Here is a 13,936-nt window from a genome sequence, read left to right as displayed (position 1 = left end):
TTGAGGTGAATTGCTGCTCATGTAATTTAAATGTAAATATAGTTCATTTGATCTAAAGTTCAAGAGTTTTATGTAAATTCTCCCCTTCAGTAATATCGGCCTTCAGCCATAGATTTCCTTTCTTGTAACCTCGTTCTCTCATACAGGACCTTTTCAGGAGTGCGAGAAAGTCACATCCTCACATTTAATCCTGAGGGAACGAGAGATTTACAATATATATATATATATATATATATATATATATATATATATATATATATATATATATATATATATATATATATATACGCCCTTTGTTTTTTAATAATACGGTTTTTAAGCAGACTGAGGGGATGGCCATGGGAAGCCCTCTGGGTCCTACTTTTGCTAACATGTTTATGTGCTCCCTGGAGGAGCGAGCTCTAGATGTATGCCCACCTAATTTCCGCCCACTCTTTTATAGACGCTACATAGATGACACTTTCGCCTTGTTCAGATGTAATTACCATGCTGATACCTTTCTTGAGTATTTAAACAACCAACACCATAACATTAGATTTACGGTTGAAACAGAAACACAGAATTCACTTCCGTTCCTTGATGTGAGGATATCCAAGGACGAGTCTGGCTTTCATACTGGTATTTATAGAAAGAGCACCTTTACTGGCCTGGGGACCAATTTTTATAGTTCATGTTTTTTTAACTTTAAAATGAATTCCGTATCAACTCTCCTCCATAGAGCCATTAATCTGACATCAAGCTGGTCTACCTTTCATACTGAAGTGACTTTCCTTACTGATTACTTTAAGGATAATTATTTCCCTCCAGCAATTTTCATAGATCCCTTAATAGGCTACTTAATCTGAAATTCAATCCACCTCCAATAGTCCATAGTGTCCCCAAGCTCCGTATGTTTGCTAGATTTCCCTTTCTCCATCCATAATAATAAATTTAGGAAAAAATGCATCACCCTATTCAATGAGCAATTGCCTGCCCTTAATTTGAAACTAATTCCCATAAACCCCCGAACTATCGGCTCACTCTTCCAAGTCAAGGATAAGATCAGCCCCCTGTTTGCCTCCGGTGTCGTTTTATAAGTATAATTGTCCCAGATGTGATCTCGGCACTTACATCGGTTGCACCAGGAGGCTGCTAAAAGTCCGAATTTCCTCTCATCAAGGAATTAGCCATAGAACGGGTTGTCGACTATCAAATCCAGAACAATCTAACATAAGAAATCACAGTAAAAGTTGCAAAAAAACACACATAGATGCCAGTCATTTTAATATTGTAGGAAGAACCCGACATATAGACGAACTAACCACCCTTGAATCAATAATAATCTAGCTAACTGTACCTTCTCTTAACCACCAATCGTCTTCCACCCAACTGTTTATTGCCTAATTACCTGTTGTTTTGTTTACACTCCCTTCCATAACAATTTTTCGTGTCAGTTCTCCTTCCGCTACCGCTGTGGGTAGGCGTCTTGTTCGTTCTATTATTATTATTATTATTATTATTATTATTATATATTTTTCTATTATTATTATTATTATTTTTTAGCTAATTTGTTTCTCTGTATTCGCTCCTAGCCCTTTCACTGTTATTCTGTGTTTCTGTTTTTACTCTGTTTTTATTCTTAATTTATTAAAAGGTTTTTAATTTTGGTGTTGGTAAACATTGTGTGTATCTTTTTATTTATACGCAATTGATGTGTAATCGTTTTCAGCCTGGAAAATGTATCAAGCTGATACGAAACGTCGGCGCTAATAAATGGATGAAAGACAGAACGCGTCTCCCTACTCCAATATGTATATTAGTATATATATGGTGTTTATTAATAATAATATATATAATATATATAATTTATATTTATATATATAATTTATTATATATTTATATTTATTATTATATATATATATATATTATATATATAATATAAATGTATATATATCTGACATTATCATGTATTGTGCCTTCTGTTAATGACGCTTAGGCCTATTTGCCTAACTGCTTATGTAAATTATAATGAAGTGAACTAAAACAAATTTCTCGTCTATTTTTGTAATAAGTAGAATATAATCGTACTTTTACGCATATACATAATTATATGTATATGCTGTTACCACTTGTTATTTTTTATTTCTTTCATTGTTACTAAGGGCTATTATTTTGATACCTCTTATGAAATTAACTGAATATATAACGTCTACTGCTGTATTTCTTATTATCTAAGCTTTTAAAGAATTAAAATGAGCAGGAAGTTCAACATTAACTTAGTTAATGTTATACAGCAGCAGTGAAGAATAGTAACGTGCTCATCATTGGAGAGTGTTTCCTCCTCATTTCGAAAGATGACTTTCTTTCTTCCAGAAATCATCGGCTGGCTACTGGATAATCTTCTTTGTTTTTCACTGTTATGAAAGGTTTCTTGGCAGGAATGTGACGAAGTAATAGCTTGGTGTCATGTAGTAGACTTTTGCGGATGGTTTGGGGATCAACTTGAAGGGAGAGCACCATGTTCTCTTTTGATAGCAACACCGGTTGTCAGGGGAATTAAGTGGAGCTCCTTTAGTGATCATCCGATGACGGTCTTCAACAGTATTGCAACCAAGGGGGTAGTCCTCCACTATTTTCAATCATTTTATTTTTTATTTCTCGTTCTCTCTGTTGCCGTATCCATCTGTGCACGGTTGTTCTATTTATGCCAAGCTGCCGGGCAGTATCTACGATAGAAACATTAGTCTTATGTTGTTCTGTTCATGCTAAGCTGTGACCCATCTAATCGGTGCAAGTGACGATGCAGTTGAACGTTCCTGCCCAAGTGTGACTTCATACAATAACATACGAAGTTACGATTTATTCTTTTTCACGACGATTATGGTAGAATATTTCTATCTTTATTCATATGATTTTGTTAGTGATTATTCCACATTATTTTATTAGTAAAGATGTTTTCATTTGGCTTCGAAGTATAGTTTCTGATTTGACTCTTTTGTCCAATCATCTGGTAAGTAAGTTTTCAAAATGTTTCGTTATTATTTCCAATATGAGTTTCTCACTCACCGTTTATATATATATATATATTATATATATATATATATATATATATATATATATATATATATATATATATATATATATATATATTGTTGACCGTACGATTAATAACCAGAATCGAATAAGGAAAGCACATTTCATTATTGTTAGGTGAACGAAAAGTTCTGGAACATGATGCAATACATTTTTGATTGTATAAAAGTATACTTGAGTTCCCAAACTTTCTTGTTATGAAACTGTGTGGGTCATTTGGTAGTATTGACCTAACCTTTCATTTGAGAGACCGGGGTTCGATCAATATGTGAGTGATATATTTTATATATATATATATATATATATATATATATATATATATATATATATATATATATATATATATATATATGTATATATATATATATATACATATATATATTCGAACTACAAATGTCCTTTAATATCTAATTCGCCCTACCTCGGAATTATATATTTTCATATAGGTAAAGAAGGGGAATTTTTTAGTCAGGGACGTTATCGGTGGTTCGAACCCACGAGAGGACGAAATCATTATCAAGTGAAAAATTCCCCTTCGGTTTACAAATATAGCAATATATCAATTCCGAGGTAGAGCGAATTAGATATTGATGGACATTTGTAGCTCGAATAATTCATGTGAATCACGGTGATGTGATAATTATTCATATATATATATATATATATAATTATAAATATATAAGTATATTAGATTATATAATTTAAGTTAAGTATACTTTTAGTTTTACCAGACCACTGAGCTGATTAACCAGCTCTCCTAGGGCTGGCCCGAAAGGATTAGATATTTTTACGTGGCTAGGAACCAATTGGTTACCTAGCAACGGGACCTACAGCTTATTGTGGAATCCGAACCACACTATATCGAGAAAGAACTTCTATCACCAGAAATAAATTTCTCTGATTCCGCGTTGACCAAGCCGGGAATCGAACCTGGGACCGCCGGATTGGCAGCCCAGCTCGAAAACCACTCGTCCAGCGTGGAACTATATATATATATATATATATATATATATATATATATAATATATATATATACCTCCAGGGATGTTCATGATATGAGATGTAATAATGACAATTTATTCTAAGAAACGTTTCGTACATTAAATTCTCTGTGCATCATCAGTCTGAAAGAACATAAAGACACATTTATAAGTAAAATACAATAAAAGTGCAAAAAACAGGGATTAACATATACTAAAAATAGTCTTACAAGGCGTGAAGGCGATCTTTTATGAGATCCAACGTTATATATAAATTTACATGCCCTGGATGTCCGGGCTCTTACGTCGGATCAACTCGAAGGCTGTTGAGGGTCAGATATTGCTCTCATTTGGGCTTCAGCTTTCGTACTGGTCATAGAATAAAACAACCTGAATTTTCCAACATCAGGAATCATGCCTCTCATTCCAAAATAGAAGAACAAAAAGAACAGTTTTCCATAATAGACCATGTCAAACAGCCTGACCATTTAACTACCCTTGAGTCTTTATATATCAAGAGGCTTATTCCCTCCCTCAACAGTAATACGTCCTCAGCAACTCTGTACCTGGCATAGTTGAAGTCGTTTATTTTAACGTGTCTTAGTTCATTCCATCTTCTCTCCTCACAATGAACTGTTGGTGTCTTAAGCAGTCTCTTTTAACCTGTTTTTTACATGTTCTTTTATATAATTTTAAGACTATTTTTAGTATATGTGAATTCCTGTTTTTTGCGCTTTTATTGTATTTTACTTATAAATGTGTCTTTATGTTCTTTCAGACTGATGATGCACAGAGAATTTAATGTGCTAAACGTTTCTTAGAATAAATTGTCATTATTACATCTCATATCATGGATATCCCCTGGAGGTATTATATGTGTATTTGCAGACCTGCTATATATATATATATATATATATATATATATATATATATATTATATATATATATATATATATTGTATATATATATACTATATATATATATATATATATATATATATATAGATATATATATATATATGTATATATAGTATATATATACTATATATATATATATATTATATACGTATATATATATATATATGTATATATATATATATATATATACATATATATATATATATTATAGATATATATATCTATATATAATATATATATATATATATATATATGTGTGTGTGTGTGTGTGTGTGTGTGTGTGTGTGTGTACATATAATAAAGGAATAAAGGTAGTCCTAGTATATGTAACATGCGCATGTGTATTTTTGCAACCACAGTATATATAGTTGTATATTCATGAGAGCATGAGAATCCGAAAGAGACAAATTCCACTGATGTGAAAAGGGTCTTAATTCCCCCAGGATTTTTTTTTTTAATTCTCTCCTCTGGAATATTATCCGTAGGTGACAAAATAGTAGAAAATAATAGAGGGGCTGAACAAAGGTCTAAAACTCCCGAAGTCCTCCGCCGCCACTTTCGCAAATGAAGAAAGGGTCTCCGAAAAAAAAAAAAAAAGTCGTCAGCGTAATTAGTCGAATTACGACCGGCACCTTTCGCATTTGGGGAAAACGCTGATGATTCCACGAGACCAATAACAATCGCCTCCCCTTGAATAATCAAGGCCGAAATAAACAAACAAGCGAAATAAACAAAACAAGCTGCTGCTGTTCATCGTCGCTCAAGCTTTGACCGCGCCGCTGGAAAACTAGATTAACGACAAAATAGCCGGAGGCGTCCAAAAAGGCCCCCTTGGGCTTTTAGAAATGAATATTATGGCGTCGGGAACGTTCTGCAGTTGTCTCTCCAGGGTCACACGACGACATTGGAGCATGTCATAAACATGTCGGCAACGTCTCTCGTACATTTCACCAACGAGAAACAGGACAGCGACCGCCAGAAGGGAATGGGTTTTAAGCAAATCGTCGACATGTACTCAGTCTGTCTGTGATGATTCTGGGGCAAGTTGCCGACATCTGTTTATGACATGTCTTCCGCACATCGATTGAAACATCTAAACTTTGCAAGGAATTCCTTTCCCAAGTTGCTGTTTCCTAAGCAATGTGCCGTTTGCAAGGTCATCCTGAAAATGATTTTTTTTTTGCAATCCAGTTGTTACTCTATCCCCGTAGAGGAGGTAGTGCCGTCAGTACTCCTCATGTGGTGACATGTAGGCATTACTTGATGTTCTTTGCAGCGTGCCTTAAGGCCTCCAGCTGCAAACCCATTTGTTCCTTTAACTGTACCTCCTTTCATATTTCCTTTCTTCCATCTCACTTTCCACCCTCTGCTAACAATTGAGTCATATTGCATCTGCGAGATTTTCCTCCTGTTACATCTTTCAAACTTTTACTGTCAATTTATGTTTCAGCGCTGAATGACCTCATAGATCCCACCCAAGTGCTTGGCCATGGGCCTAAATTCTATATTCAATTAATCAACTAGTTAAATACTTCATAGATATAAAGCAAACCCTCTATTATTGAGTGATAGTTGTAGTGTAATATATATATATATATATATATATATATATATATATATATATATATATATATATATATACTATATGGACATATATATATATATATATATATATATATATATATATATATCAATAAATCTAAGCGCCTCAGTGGCGTGATCAGTATGTCTTGGCCTACCGTCTCGGCGGCCGCGAGTTCTATTCTCGGGCATTCCATTGAGGGGTGAGAGATGTGTATTCCTGGTGATAGAAGTTCACTCTCGACGTGTTTCGGAAGTCACGTAAAGCCGTTGGTCCTGTTGCTGAATAACCACTGGATCTGTGCAACGTAAAAACACCACACAAACTAACACTAAATCTAAGTTTGCGAGTGTTTTTGTGAAAATGCCCTATCATCGTGTCGTCACAGATTGCAAGGGGAATCATGTATGTTACAGGGCCCAAAGTCAACGTGTTTTCTTTCCCCAAGAACGGAGAACTCGCAGCAAAATGGCTGAGAACCGTTAAATTTTCGGACGGTGTCTTGTTGACAAGCCCAAAAGATGCAGGTGTCCTGAGAAAATGAATCGCTACAGCACACGCAGGAGGGGTCAAAGGAAATACAATGGCAGGTAGCAGGGTTGGAATAATTATTACCCTTGAAGAAATGGATATCAATTACAATTACTTTTAAAAAAAGTATTTGGAAACAACTGGTTTCGGTGCGAGTAAGAGAGAGTAAACGATAATCTCTAGCACAGGAAACAGTGTATTGAGGAGAGCAAATCGAGCTAGTAGGATTACATAAATTATTTCTAGAAGTGTAAGTGACAGAAGAAGAACAGAGGTCATATTAAAAGAGTGTTTATTATCACTAGTAAGGAAACACTTGGCGGAGAACCATCAAATTTAAGTCTTATAAGCAACCCATCACTCCTAATTTTATGATTACAATTAAATTACAAATTATATCCTCCTGTAATTAATTAAATTACAATTACTTACTATGATTTCATTTCCAATTACAATTACTTACTATGATTTCATTTTCAATTACTATTCCAATCACACGAAATTCTGTAATTAATTGCATTTCAATTAAACTACAATTACTTACTATAATTTCATTTTCAGTTACAATTACAAATACACGAAAATCTGTAATTAATTACATTTCAGTTAAATTACAATTACTTACTATCATTTAATTTTCAATTACCATTACAATTACACGAAAATCTGTAATTAATTACATTTGAATTAAATTACAATTACATACTATAAATTCAGTTTCAATTACATATACACGAAATTCTGTAATTAATTACATTTCAATTAAATTACAATTACCTACTATGATTTCATTTTCAATTACAATTACAGTTACACGAAATTCTGTTATTAATTACATTTCAACTAAATTACAGTTACTACGAATTCAATTACAATTACACGAAATTCTGTAATTAATTAATTTCAATTAAATTACAATGACTTACTATAATTTCATTTTCAATTACAATTACAATCACACGAAATTCTGTAATTAATTACATTTCAATTAAATTACAATTACTTAATTTAATTTCATTTTCAATTACAATTACAATCACACGAAATTCTGTAATTAATTACATTTCAATTAAATTATAATTGCAGTTACTCCAACCCTGGTAAGTAGTATAGATTTTCACGAGGGTTTTTCTGCTTACCAAATCGCTAATGGCGGGGATTACCGATTGTGATGTTTCCTGTGTATCGCTAGGCGAGCACGTAAACCACTCGTCCAACGCCACACGTAGAAAATGTGTGTGCATATGCATATATATATATATATATATATTATATATATATATATATACTATATATATATATATATATATATATATGTGTGTGTGTGTGTGTGTGTGTGTGTGTGTGTGTGTGTGTGTAAGAAGATGGAAAAGACTAACAACCAGTGATCCCATATAAACATAGGAAAAGCTGAGGATGAAGATATATATATATATATATATATATATATATATATATATATATATATAAATATATATATTTATGTGCTTGTATTTACATATGCAATGTATACATTTCTGTGCGCGTGTGTATGTGTGCTTGGCTTATAGATTTCATGATCAATGAATCGCCTCTGCTATATATTTGCGTACGTTCATAAACACGTAAGTACAAACAAATATTCATAAAAATACACAGAAACGAATACCAATAATAGTAAAGTTTAATTTCCACCATCATTCAGAACGAGGTTATATACTTAAGAAAAAAAAAAAAAAAAAGTCTTGTCAGCGGAAACAGACCTCGTCAGCCGTTAGCCGTCAGACTGTGTCAGCTTGGGTCATCAAATATGACCCAGGATTCCTCGATCTCTCCCTCCTCTTGGTAGGTATGTCAGTTGGACTTTGGTGTCAGTTTTGTCGCTGACTCTTGCTTGTGAACATGAAGCAGTTTGCAGAAAAGAAGGGAATCTGCCTCTATCTTTGTATCGAAGTTCTATGTTTCTTCGCCTTGGTCGAATCGGTACCTATTTCAGGTATGTACTACAAAGACGTTCTCATTAGTCGTGTGGATTCAATTTACTGTCTCCTTTTCTTCCTTTTCTTTGGCTATTTATTGTCTTTCTTTTTTTTTCATTAATTCGTTGCGAACGTATTTCATTGTGAAGTTTTCAATGCATAGTTTATGACTGATGTTGAACTTCTTTAGATTAACGAGATGTCAGATATAATTTCATTATATTTAATTTCCACATACTCATGTATATATATGTGTGTGTATATATATATGTATATGTATATATATATATATATATATATATATAATATATATATATCTATATATATATATATATATATATATATATATATATATATATATATATATATATATATATATATCTATCTATCTATCTATATCTATATATATATATATTATATATATATATATATATATATATATATATATATATATATATATATATATATATATAATGTTTGTATGCATATAACCACTGATTATTGATATAGAAGAATCAGAGCAGCAAGGTTTCTACAAAAGAATTTTGAAGAAATGTTAAAAGCAAAAGCTCTGCGTCTTACGACCAGAGGAATTTTACCAATTTACTAACAATACTTTTAGGGAATATTTGCCTGCTTAGCGTAAGCGTATTTAGAGAGAGAGAGAGAGAGAGAGAGAGAGAGAGAGAGAGAGAGAGAGAGAGAGAGAGATGAAGAAAATAGGTTAACTTTATAAATGTCACATGAATTCCAGGCACTGTACAATCCGGATTAACAAAAAGGGTTTACGAACACACACACACACACACACACACACACACACGCATATATATATATATATATATATATATATATATATATATATATATATATACATGATACATACATACATACATACACATCAGTGCTTTCCTTCACTAATTTTTTGTTGTTACTAATGGACTTTCATTTGCTATTGTTGTATATTACATACATGATCCTCAAGACTTTTGTTTCTTTACTATGCTTTTTGTTGAAGAATACGGTGCATACTTATAGCCCCTTGGCATATTACTTACAATGTAAGCTTTTTTTGTGTATATATTCCTACGTAATGTTGACATAAAGTGCTGATTAAGGAAGGAACATCAAATGCAGAAACCTTTCACGGCGTCAGCTACTACGTTTCAATATGCACTACGTATGAACAGTGAACTGACCACCCAACACACTGTTCCTCTCACGGTCTTATTATTATTATTATTATTATTATTATTATTATTATTATTATTACTACTACTACTACTACTACTACTACTACTACTACTACTCAGTCATGGGTTCTTATACCAAACTTAATGAAGTGAACGAAATCACGCACATGCGCACTTGTTTCTTCGAAGGAAGAAGCGAAATAGAACCAGTTTTTAATTTTTTTTTCGGTGTGAGAGTCACGTGACTTCCAGGACAGGTTTTGTGGTTGTGCTACGTTACTTTAGCAGTATGAAGTTTGAATTTTTAATTTCTAAATTTTGAGTTTTGAAGTCTGAATTTTAGATTTTGAATTTTGAATTCTAGTACGTTTTGAATTTAGAAGTTTGAATTTTGGACTGAATTTTGAGTGTTGATTGTTAAATCTTGACATTTAAATTTTCTATCTTAGATTTTTCATTTTCAATTCTAAATTATGAATATATTTGAATTTTAGATTTTGAATTTAGATGTTTTAGCCCTGCATTTCGAGTTCTACTACATTTTCAATTTCCAGAAAATGAGGGAGAGACGGATCAGACGAACATTGCAGATTTTCTTCATTTTGTCACGCAAGGAAATTCATCTGGAATACCCGGTAAGGACGCAGTAAATTTCCTCTCATGATTAATGTTAATTTAGTTAATTTTACCCTTTTGGCCTGCTGTCTTTGTTAAAAATGTTGTAGGGCTAACACCCTCACCCCGCTGCAAAGATTTGATGAAACTATTTCGTCCAAGAAATACGTAACAACTCATTCCAGAACTTCACGTCTTTTTCAGGTGTGATCATTCCAGACCCGCTGAGTTTTCCAGACGAGTACGAATTCTCAAATTTCTTCTGTACTATGAAAGCTTCAGATAACGACATCACCGGATTTTCAAGGCTCAGCCTTGAGCACTTCTCCGCCGACTTCGGCGACTTATCAGTATGTGGGAGGTTGGCAACACGAGAGTCAGCTTTTCAGATTATTTTTCCTCAAAATGATACTAAATGGCCTGGTATTCGAGTATGAATTCTTTATTTTATTGCATGGCAGCTGAAAGATGTTTTAAACATTCAAGAAGTGCTTTTTCAGAAACTCAACTCATATGCCTGTATTTATTTATATACCTTAAGTAAGCAAATGATACATGAGAGAGAGAGAGAGAGAGAGAGAGAGAGAGAGAGACTCCTTCATGGCATCCATTTTCTGTTGTGAATAAATTAATTAATTCTTTCAATATTATTTTAAGAGATAGAGATAGAGAGAGAGAGAGAGGAGAGAGAGGAAGAGAGAAGAGGAGAGAGAGAGAGCGAGAGAGAGTTCCTTCATGCATCCGAGTTGTGAATAAAGAATTCAATCCTTCATGGCATCCGTTTTCTAGTTTGTGATAAATTATTCGGATTTCTTTCACGAGAGAGTTTTTTTAAGAGAGAGAGAGAGAGAGACGAGACGAGAGAGAGAGAAGACATGAGAGAGAGAGAGAGAGCTCCTTCATGGCATCCGTGTTCTGTTGTGAATAAATTAATTCATTCTTTCAATTTTTTATTTTTTAGAGAAGAGAGAGAGACTCCTTTATGGCATCCGTTTTCTGTTGTGAATAAATTAATTCATTCTTTCAAGATTTTTAAGAGAGAGAGGAGAGAGAGAGAGAAGAGAGAGAGAGAGAGAGCCTCCTTCATGGCATCCCGTGTTCTGTTGTTGATAAATTAATTCATTCTTTCAAGATTTTTTAAGAGAGAGAGAGAGAGAGAGAGAGAGAGAGACTCCTTTATGGCATCCGTTTTCTGTTGTGAATAAATTAATTCATTCTTTCAAGATTTTTTAAGAGAGAGAGAAGAGAGAGAGAGAGAGAGAGAGAGAGAGAGAGACTCCTTTATGGCATCCTGTGTGTGTGAATAAATTAATTCATTCTTTCAAGATTTTTTAAGAGAGAGAGAGAGAGAGAGAGAGAGAGAGAGAGAGAGAGAGAGAGAGCCTCCTTCATGGCATCCGTGTTCTGTTGTGAATAAATTAATTCATTCTTTCAAGATTTTTTAAGAGAGAGAGAGAGAGAGAGAGAGAGAGAGAGAGACTCCTTTATGGCATCCGTTTTCTGTTGTGAATAAATTAATTCATTCTTTCAAGATTTTTTTTTTTTAGAACTGCTCGGGTAGTAATAACCACAGCCAAATTATTTTGATCCACAGTATTCCAAATTAAGCATTGAATGATGCTAACCTTACATAACCTTTTCTCTGGGGCGTCATATGTGAATCCACAGGGGAAGTTCGTACACCTACGTAAGGTTTCTTGTAAAAAGAAAGACAGTCTCAAACAGAGCATTTTTCTAGATTAAATTCTTAACTGTGGGACATTGCTTTCCTCTAATGGGCCCTCTGAAGCCCTGTGCTCTTCCTGACCAATGGAATCGAACCCATCCTCACTAAATCAGCTATATAAATGAGACACAATTCTTCGACTGGTCACGTAGGTACGGAAAATCAGTCTTGATATCGTCTTCCTTTTGAAGTCCAAGTAAAGGACATTTCAGATGTTCTTAGACTGGGTCATCAAAACTGGATGTTTATCAGTCTGAAATATCCTTCCTCAGGTTCACGTCGAGGCGAAGGTACCGCAGCTAAGTGTTCTGGGCAGTGCGACGCTTGCCACGGGAATCATGTTCAGTTTTAGCAGCCAATACAACGTCACATTTAACAATGTCACCTTCTTCCTAAATGGAGAAGTCGCCTTTGACCAGGAAGGGGCCCTGCAAATGAGCGAGGAAAAACTAAAGGTAACCTTTCGGTAACTGATTTGTTTACAGCGTCAGAAACGGCGTTGACAAGGAGACTAGTCCAGGAAAAGTCAGTCCTGACATTATTTACTTAGTATGAGCACTACTTTCATTTCAGTCATTTAGCACTGTTCAAGCCAATAGTTTGAATGCAAACAAGGAAGCTTCATCTAGAACAACACAGTTTTAGCTAACAGATTTCTTTCAATTAAATTTTAGCTTCATGCAGCGTATGAAGACCTACAAGTGACTATTACGGAGCTCTTGTGGATACCTGAATACGTTCACGAAATTGTTGTTGATCAGTTGATGCCAACGCTTCTAGACCAGGTTGGTATTACTATACATCGGTTATTCATACACACACACATACATATATATATATATATATATATATATATATATATATATATATATATGTATGTATGTATGTATGTATGTATGTATGTATGTATGTATGTATGTATGTATGTATGTATATGCTAAATCACTCCTCTATTTCTCTTTCTAACCATTTCCTGCAATTCTGAAATAGTGACGAATTTAATCTTTTAATGAGATTGAGTGTTTTAATGTTATATGTGCTTGTACCTAGAAATCAATTTCTGTTTTGTGAATTCTGACAGTGGTGCATTTCCTAAAGTTACTCCCAAATATGCTTCTGGTACAAAAAATGCCAAACTTTTGGTACTAAGAGTATCAGGTTTTTCGTACTAAAATGTCATTGTTTTGGTACTAAGAATACCAGGCTTTTGGTACTAAAAATGCCGGACTTTTGGCACTTAAGAAAACCAGGCTTTTGGTACCAAGAACATAAGGCCCTTGGTACCAAGAGTATAACAAACACAAAACATTTTCAGTGACACAAATCAGCCATTTAGTAAGCGCCAGTAAGACAATGATCTAA

General features: G+C 33.6%; 1 protein-coding gene across 2 annotated transcripts in view; it reads left to right on the top strand.

Annotated features, from left to right (window-relative positions):
* Positions 1-13,936, top strand: part of LOC135219132 (uncharacterized) — a 30,700-nt gene that overhangs the window by 4,506 nt on the left and 12,258 nt on the right. The window contains exons 1-5 of one of the 2 annotated variants that reach the window (XM_064255587.1): positions 8,919-9,057; positions 10,788-10,868; positions 11,053-11,198; positions 12,847-13,029; positions 13,249-13,359. In XM_064255587.1, coding sequence (XP_064111657.1) covers positions 8,964-9,057; positions 10,788-10,868; positions 11,053-11,198; positions 12,847-13,029; positions 13,249-13,359 — 615 coding nt within the window. In that variant the 5' untranslated portion in view covers positions 8,919-8,963. Of the gene's footprint in view, positions 1-8,918; positions 9,058-10,787; positions 10,869-11,052; positions 11,199-12,846; positions 13,030-13,248; positions 13,360-13,936 lie in introns of those variants that run through there. The other variant, XM_064255588.1, reaches the window with a different exon arrangement.

Source organism: Macrobrachium nipponense, chromosome 1, assembly GCF_015104395.2.
Source record: "Macrobrachium nipponense isolate FS-2020 chromosome 1, ASM1510439v2, whole genome shotgun sequence".
Taxonomy (NCBI): Eukaryota; Metazoa; Arthropoda; class Malacostraca; order Decapoda; family Palaemonidae; genus Macrobrachium; species Macrobrachium nipponense.
The sequence above is the reverse complement of the archived record's forward strand: the minus strand, read 5'-3'. Positions and strand labels throughout refer to the sequence as shown.